The sequence below is a fragment of the Papaver somniferum genome, chromosome 4 (assembly GCF_003573695.1).
Source record: "Papaver somniferum cultivar HN1 chromosome 4, ASM357369v1, whole genome shotgun sequence".
NCBI lineage: Eukaryota > Viridiplantae > Streptophyta > Magnoliopsida > Ranunculales > Papaveraceae > Papaver > Papaver somniferum.
In genome coordinates this window covers 48,128,509-48,136,404 of record NC_039361.1, presented here as the reverse complement: position 1 = coordinate 48,136,404, position 7,896 = coordinate 48,128,509, and the positions used below count along the sequence as shown (strand labels likewise).

The following is a 7,896-nucleotide window of genomic DNA, read 5'->3' as shown; positions in this document are numbered from 1 at the left end:
TTTAAATAAATAAATCTAAAAACATGAAGATGAAAAATCGTTGGACATAGCTATGTGTACTCACAATAATGGCTATTCCAAACCCTAGTTATTCTTCAAGAAATAAATTATCTAAAGGAAGATTTACTAGACATAATAAACTCATACGAGATTAGCAACCATAGAACAGACAAGGGCAAGTAAATCAGTTGCTTTGTTTGCTCCTCCTTCAAAAACACTAGATTCTTTGATGCAATCTCGAGATGTTCACGCACGACCTCAAAATCTTGAAGAAGATTTCCAACCAATTGAACAGACATCTGGATTGCAAGATCTTTTTCATGATCAATTGCTTTATAGAAAATAACGGGAATGGGATCATCATCAAGTTCAAAGGTTACTTCATTAAAGTTGTCTTCCTTTTTGCTTCCTTCCATCGTGTACTTGCTCAATCAATCCCAGAAAAGCTCTTGGAGTTACCGAACTAGTATATGTATATCAAGGACTTGATACATATTTAAAGGAAAAAAAAATCCCACAAGAAAAACCAGGGTTTCTTATAAACGTTTAGAAACGGGCCAGTGTGCACAGATACAAGATTAAGACCCAAGCCGAGATCTATTAACGGATGGAAAAAAAAAGGTTGAGAAGATGACAGGAGTCATTGATACAAGGTGACTCGACTGTCATTCTAGGAAGATAAACTAGTGTATCTTAAGAAGGTAAAAGGTAAACAATTTAAAAAAAAAAACTGTTTGGAGCAAACTACAGGAACAGAGAACACTATTGTCACAATACAACACAAACCATTTGCCAAGAAGAAGATCTTCGTTGAGGGTTATGTGTATCTACTCATTGGTCCATAGAGAGGATACATACAAAAGAATAGTCAAGTTGTATATTGATGAACATGAAGTTCATCAGTGGTGTTGACACACTCCTTTTTACTTTCCTCCCCTATACTAGAATTATTAGGAGAATGACAAGGGTTACATGGATCAGCTGCGTTCCTTGCCTTCTTGATCTTGCGTTTGAGGCCGTTGATACTGGTCTTGAGTTCTGAGACACGATTATTGATGTGAATGTAAAATCAGGAATATCAGCAAGATCATTATTGAGGGAAAGATAGAAGTTTGAAGAATTTTTCTTTCTTCTTACAGGTCTTTTAGAATTATCAGTCATGCATACAACATTGTTCCTTTTACAATTGTAAGTAGAAGAAATGTTGTGGTCATAATCAGAAAAAGCCTCTATGCAGCCTTTTTCATGATTGTGGAATGAGTTTTTAACTGGACACTGAGGAACAGGTTTAACGACTTCTTTCGACATCCAAATAAGAATGTTGTGAAGTTTTTCATTCTGTATACGTAGATGACATCTTATTTCAACGTGATCTTTTCTTTCCGCAATAATAACAGTTGACATGAGACTTTTTATTTGTCTTCAACCGAGACATTCCTGTAGGCTCACGAACTTTACTATCAGATACATCTACGGTAGTAGAAGGATTTTTTTTCCTTAACAAAACTTATCTTACATGTACTAGGAGCTTGAATTCCTTTATAGCCCAGACCACGTGTATCACGATGTTCTTTGCAAGCTCTAAGCATAGAAGATAGTTTTGTATAGCTAGAATTGAACTTTTTCAAATTCTCTTCTAATCCCTTGATCCTTTTAATAGTCGTACTAAGATCAGTCTCCAATTGTTTATCCCGTGTGAAAAAATCCTTTTCTCTGACGTTGAAACATTCTTGTTGAGAGACATACTTTGCATCGATTTCTGCAAGTCTTTCTTTCAACACAACGAGATTCTGACGAAGATCATCACATTCAGACATTTTTGAACATATATCTTCATTACGATCTTTAAGAGTAGCTTGTAATAGGCTATCATAACCCTTAAAGAGTTTTCTCAATTTTCTATTTTCAACGCAGAGAGGGGTTATAAATTCAGCCAAGCAGAATGTTGACTTCTTTTTCTTTAGAAGACGATCAAAGAGGAGGATGTATTGTGACACTTCTTCTTCAACATCTTGTCCTTCTTCTAAATCGCTCCCATCAGAGAGATTATCTAATTGTTCGTCAAGACGAGCTTCCCAGTCAAGAGTGGGTTTAGACGATGAAGAAGATGTGACCGATTCCTCAGGCGTATCAGGAATTTTAGCCAAGCTCTCCTGAACCGGAGATGCACCACAATAATTGGATTCAGCCCAGCCTAATAATTCGATTACAGCCCAGTTGTGTAATCTCCAGAGCTCATTTTCTATCTAGCGGCACCCCTGAGCACTAAATATTGATATCTCGATGTCTCTAAGATTGTCCATACACGTATCAAAACACATATTCACAAACGGCCAGGAACAATTCAAATAAACTCCTTCCTCCATCCTATCCTAACATAAAATACATCGCCTCACAGCGTATCATATTCTAGAATTAGGGTTTTCTCCTAAACACTCTCGTCTCTCTTCCTCCCACTCGCCTCTGAAGAAGAATCAAACCTAAGCACTCTCGTCTCTCTTCCTCCCACTCGCCTCTGAAGAAGAATACTTAACCATGGCTGAACAGGTACTGCCTCCTTCCGTCAATATCACCGCCTTCATCTCCAAATCTACTCTATCTGGATTTTCCATTTCGTTTTATTTCTATTTTGGTTTTCTAAAACCCTAGATTCTGAACTGAGAGCATCTATGATGTGTAAACCTAAAAACACAAAGATAATTAACCAAACTTAAAGTTGAGAAAAAAACCTGATTTTTCAGAAAATATGTCAAAATACCGAGTAGCTAGCTAATAAAATAAGTTGATGAATGTATATTAGTGTTTGTTTTCTGTTTAAGGTTGTAGATCTTCTTTATTAACTGTTGATTTTAACTAATAGCAGTAGGAATTTAAGCAATTCCTATTAGTAGAATTACTTGCAATAGTCATCTAATGTTAATCACTCAGGTATTGAATGGTATATACTGCTATAAGCAAGTGTGCCCAAATTTTGATTAGTATATATATATTTAAGTTTGATGATTCCTTTAAATTTTAATCCTCCTGAATTCACAGTGTATTAGCTGAACGTCTAAGCGAGTGTTGATGATTTTAACTGGTTTTGTGTTTTTTTGGTGTTTGCAGACGGAGAAGGCTTATTTGAAGCAACTTAAGGTGTTCCAATGGTGAGAATAAGAACTGATAATTTCATTTCAGTGATGTTTCGTTTGATGCTTGGGTAGTTTTGTGTAGAATACTGATCCTGTGATTTGGTTTGTGTAGCTCAAAAGTATCTGGAAAGGGAAAGCGTCCTGGAAAGGGAGGAAACCGATACTACAAGAATGTTGGTTTGGGATTCAAGACTCCCAGAGAAGCTATTGAAGGTTTGTTCTGAGCCTTGATAAATGGATTTGTTTGTTCGAAGAGGAGAAGTTTGATTTATTTTTGGTAATAAGTGGCGTCTGTTCTTGATTTTCGAGATAGCATTTATTGGGATTATTGAGTGCAAAGGATTTTTCCTTTTGTATATACCAATGATGCACACATTGAAACCAATTGATTTTTCAATCGGTAGCGGCCAGACAACCGTAGGGATGTGGTATCCACCGATTTGTCTACTAACTCAATCTCATGTATACAGTGCATTTCATCAACATTTAGTCTGTTTTCATTGTTATTCTGTTTTGATTAATTGAGAGCTTTTAGCTTATCAATAAGGGAAGGAACTTAGTATTGTAATCGGATAATAATGGAAGGAACTTAGTATAGTAATCGGATCATAAAGGAGAACGATAAGTTTTGTGTGAACGATAAGTCATATGTGGTTCCTAAATAGCTCATTTCAGCCATCTCTAGGTCATGGACATTGTCACAGATTCAACTTTTTTTATTCGTATCTCTTTTGCACTGAAACTGTGGATATATCTAAAATCACGTGCATTGTTATAATCTAAGAGATCCACTAGCCTTATTACTATGCTAAAACAGTGATTCTACACCGACCGTGGGAATTCCCTAGGAAAACCCGTGTGAGGATCCAAGAGATTTGAAGTGGCCCAACTAACTCTCTCACACGGGATTTTCCACGGTAAGTTAATCATTTCTGATGCTAAAAATTCACAGAACAACACTTGCCTGTGCAGAAATAGTAAAAGTCTTCGATCTTAAATTTTAAGTTTTCACATGTACAATATAGTCTTTATTTTATAAGGTCTCCTGTACAATTTTTAGATAAGTAGCTCTGTGACAGAGAGTAGTAGGGTAATCTTAAACACCACCGTATGTTTGGCTTGTATTTCTGACTTGGTTTGCCTAAGTAGCTTTGTGCAAATCCCTTTAATGGGCCTTTAACTTATATCCTCTGCCCATTGTATTTTCTAGGCTGGTTGGTAGCTTTTAAATTACCAATATTGATGTCTTTCTCTTAATTTGGTGTTAAGTGGTGTCTGTTCTTATTTTTTAGCATAGCATTTATTGGGTTACTCGAGTGTGAAGGGTTTAACCTTCCTCTAGTGTAAATCAATTGGTAGCGGCCAGAAAACTGTAGGGATGTGGTACTAGCAGATAACGAGTTTACAGTTCCATGTGCATTTCATGTTTTCATTGTTATTTTGTTTTGGTCAGGGGAGAGCTTTTAGCTTATTAATCCGTATAGGTTAGTTATCCTGAGCTTAGTTTGCTTCTCAGCTTGGGTTTGAACCTCTCTTACTTGAGCTAGTAAGAAGTTCTGATCTACTTCGGTTTAGACGGTTCAAAATGCAATTATTTGAAAGTAGCAACTATATTTTAGAATGCTTTGGCAGATGTTTTAAAGTCTTGAATTTGTTATAATCAAATATTGAGAAATTTCTGGTGTTTTTCTTTTTTTGATCGATAGTTTCTGGTGTTTTTCATTCAGGAACATATATTGACAAGAAATGCCCCTTCACTGGTAACGTTTCTATTAGGGGACGTATCCTGGCCGGTACTTGTCACAGTGCAAAGATGGTGAGAACCATCATTGTTAGGAGAAACTACCTTCACTATGTGAAGAAATATCAAAGGTGGGTTTATCTACCATTATCTTGCTTTGTCCTTTTGATTTGTACTTCTTCATGAAATCGTGTAATAACCCTAGATGATTGAAATCTTTTTTTCAGATACGAAAAGAGGCACTCTAACATTCCAGCTCACATTTCCCCATGTTTCCGTGTGAAGGAAGGTGACCATGTCACCGTTGGTCAATGCAGGTAATACATGGATTGCTCATCTTTAAAAAGTTTGGATAACTTGTTTTCTGTATTCATTATAACGGAGCTTTTACTTTAATTTTTCAGGCCATTGTCAAAGACAGTGAGGTTCAATGTCCTTAAAGTTATCCCAGCTGGTTCTTCAGGTGGTGGTGGAAAGAAGGCTTTCGTCGCCATGTAAGGTGTCAGTGGTCAATGCAGTCCATGGATTCGAGGAAGCTTTAATTTTTAAGATGTTATAGAGTGAGCGGACAAGAGTTTCCAAATATTGTAGCTTCCTTCTGTTTCTATGATTCTGTTGCTGGAATTTTTGTTTTGATTTAGAAGCAAGATAATTACTAGACAAGGTAGATAGTGTCCTATTTTGGCATTTGATGTGATCTTATTTTGCTCATGTCTTGCTTATGCATCATCTGCGTCCAATTGATTTATTTTATATTGAAACATAGGATGCTGGTCTTGTTTTGTTGTGGACGAGGTGTGGAAGATAAGAGCAGTCCTGAATATTTGATATTGACATGGGGTGCGCCGCGAAAATCAAACAAGGGACTTGTGAATAAAGTGAATACGATGAATATCAAAAATATTTTTCCTGAATTGTTTGCTGAGTAAGGGGACGAGGTTTGTTCTATAGATCATGTACCAAGTCTCAAATGGCCTCACCGGGTTTCACTGAAGTGTGTGAATTGCTTTTTCTATTGCAGTTGAAAATAGCATGCCAAATTTGATCTTGGACATGGGCATGTCAAATTTATTTTGTTTCTCTCTGCTGTTTGTTACCGTCGAAAAAATTTGGTTGAAGGGTAGTTTCAAATTGTCGGCAGTAGCAGTAGTTGATATCACATTAGTAATATCAGGCTGATACCAAATTATTTTTTTTCTTTTTTTTGTGACCAACTAAAAAGAAGGTTTCCCAAAAAGGGATCTTTTCTTTATTATAGTACGAGCTTTTCCAATGGTGTTGTGTGTTTCCTAGGTGGAACCATAAACAAGACATCCCCATTTCAATGTTAACTTAAATTTAGGGGGAAACTAATTTATCTCCGATGATAATTGGTTATGATTTTTTTTTAATAATTAAATGTAAATTTTATTTTTAGTAATTTTAAAATTTTATTATAACTAAAAAAAATGGTTATTCAATATACTGGAATTAATTTTGGTTAACCAAAGCTTACTAGGACAACTTTTTTGGATCAAAAAATCCAATATTACTATCCAGGATTATCAAATTTTACGTGAATTACTAGTCAAGTGGATCCAGTTGATGAGGATTACATGGTATAAAAGGCGAGTAGATCTCAGTTGTACAAAATCTAATCATTTTATGTGATATATAAACCGAGAAAAACTATTGCTTACTCTTGGAGTGAATCCATTGATTAAATCAACATTAAACGTGACTCTGTAAACTCAGTTAAGACCTCTCGTAGTGTCTATACCAAGTTCTATCCAAGAAAAATGTGAAAAAAAGGTGGAAGATCAAGTCTTATAGCCTGTTTGGATGCAGAAGTAGAAGTCAGAAGTGCTTCTCCAGAAGCATTTCGGAAGTCCATATTTTTTGCTTCATAAAAAGTCAACTTTTATGCATCTGGAAGTCATTCTGAAATTCTACACCCAAACTGACTTCTTGCTTTTTGACTTCTATAAGTCAAAAAGTTACTTCTGGATGTGTATCCAAACGCGCTTTTAGGGTTTCAAACTGACTTCCAAGTTGTCTCTTTTCACGGTGTATTCCAATTTCAGCCTACGGTGTCAAGTCATTAGATGATACGTGTCCAATTACCAAACATTACAAACTGATAGTTTTGGATTGTGTAGACACTTCTAATAGTTGATCTGGTGGTTTTGATGGAGCATTAAGTAATTAGACACTAAACGCCTGATAAGTTATCATTTTGCGACCCTAAACAATATTATTTTCCTTTTTATGACCTATTTCAAATGCCGAGGTGACAACCAATTTGAAACTTGGAAGATTGACACCATTAGACTCGCACTTACAAAGAGACTCAATGGTTATAGTCGATTGATATTAGAATGAATCTCATCGTAACATAAGGTGCAAGATTAGTAGACACCTTCTCAACTTCCAATTGCTTTCTTTCAACTAGATCTTGTTGTTTCTTACTACTTTTTTTGTACAAGTTGTTATTTTTAGGTGCATTTTTTTTTGCATGTCCATGCATGCCCCTACATGGCACCATAATTATCTTTGAAAAAATCCACAAGGCTAAATATGAAAAGGTCATAAAAATGCTCGAAAACACATCAGCTCGCGTACAATGAATAAGTAGTTATCATGTAATATGTTTTCGTCATTATTGTTGTTGTTCGTTCTAATTGTTGTATGCATATAACCACTTTTTCTTGCAAGCCATGTAAAGAATGTGTGATATATCCATGAGTTCCATAAGAAAAACTCAACTTTACTATGTTGGTACACTTTCTTCTCATTTGAAGTCTCTTTTAGAAAAAATAGATAAAAACAATCACATAAAGGTTTAAGTATCAATCATCCAATCTGAGTTCTCACCATAGTCAATAACAAGCTAGACCAAAAATATGTACTTTTTCTAATTATTTTTTTCTCAAAAAGAATTTCTCCCGATTATTATTTAATAATTTATAATACCAATTAATCTAGCGATACTGGGGATTATTAGTCTTGCTTCTAATGTATATATATTATTTACTTTAGATCTTT

General features: G+C 35.3%; 1 protein-coding gene across 1 annotated transcript; it reads left to right on the top strand.

The window, feature by feature from the left end:
- Positions 1-2,396: 2,396 nt before the first annotated feature.
- LOC113275390 (40S ribosomal protein S11-like) lies at positions 2,397-5,620 on the top strand. Its single transcript, XM_026524874.1, has 6 exons — positions 2,397-2,547; positions 3,106-3,146; positions 3,244-3,344; positions 4,859-5,003; positions 5,100-5,189; positions 5,277-5,620. Exons 1-6 carry the CDS (start codon positions 2,536-2,538, stop codon positions 5,368-5,370), a joined length of 483 nt encoding a protein of 160 aa, XP_026380659.1. The 5' UTR covers positions 2,397-2,535; the 3' UTR covers positions 5,371-5,620.
- The last annotated feature ends 2,276 nt before the right edge of the window (positions 5,621-7,896 follow it).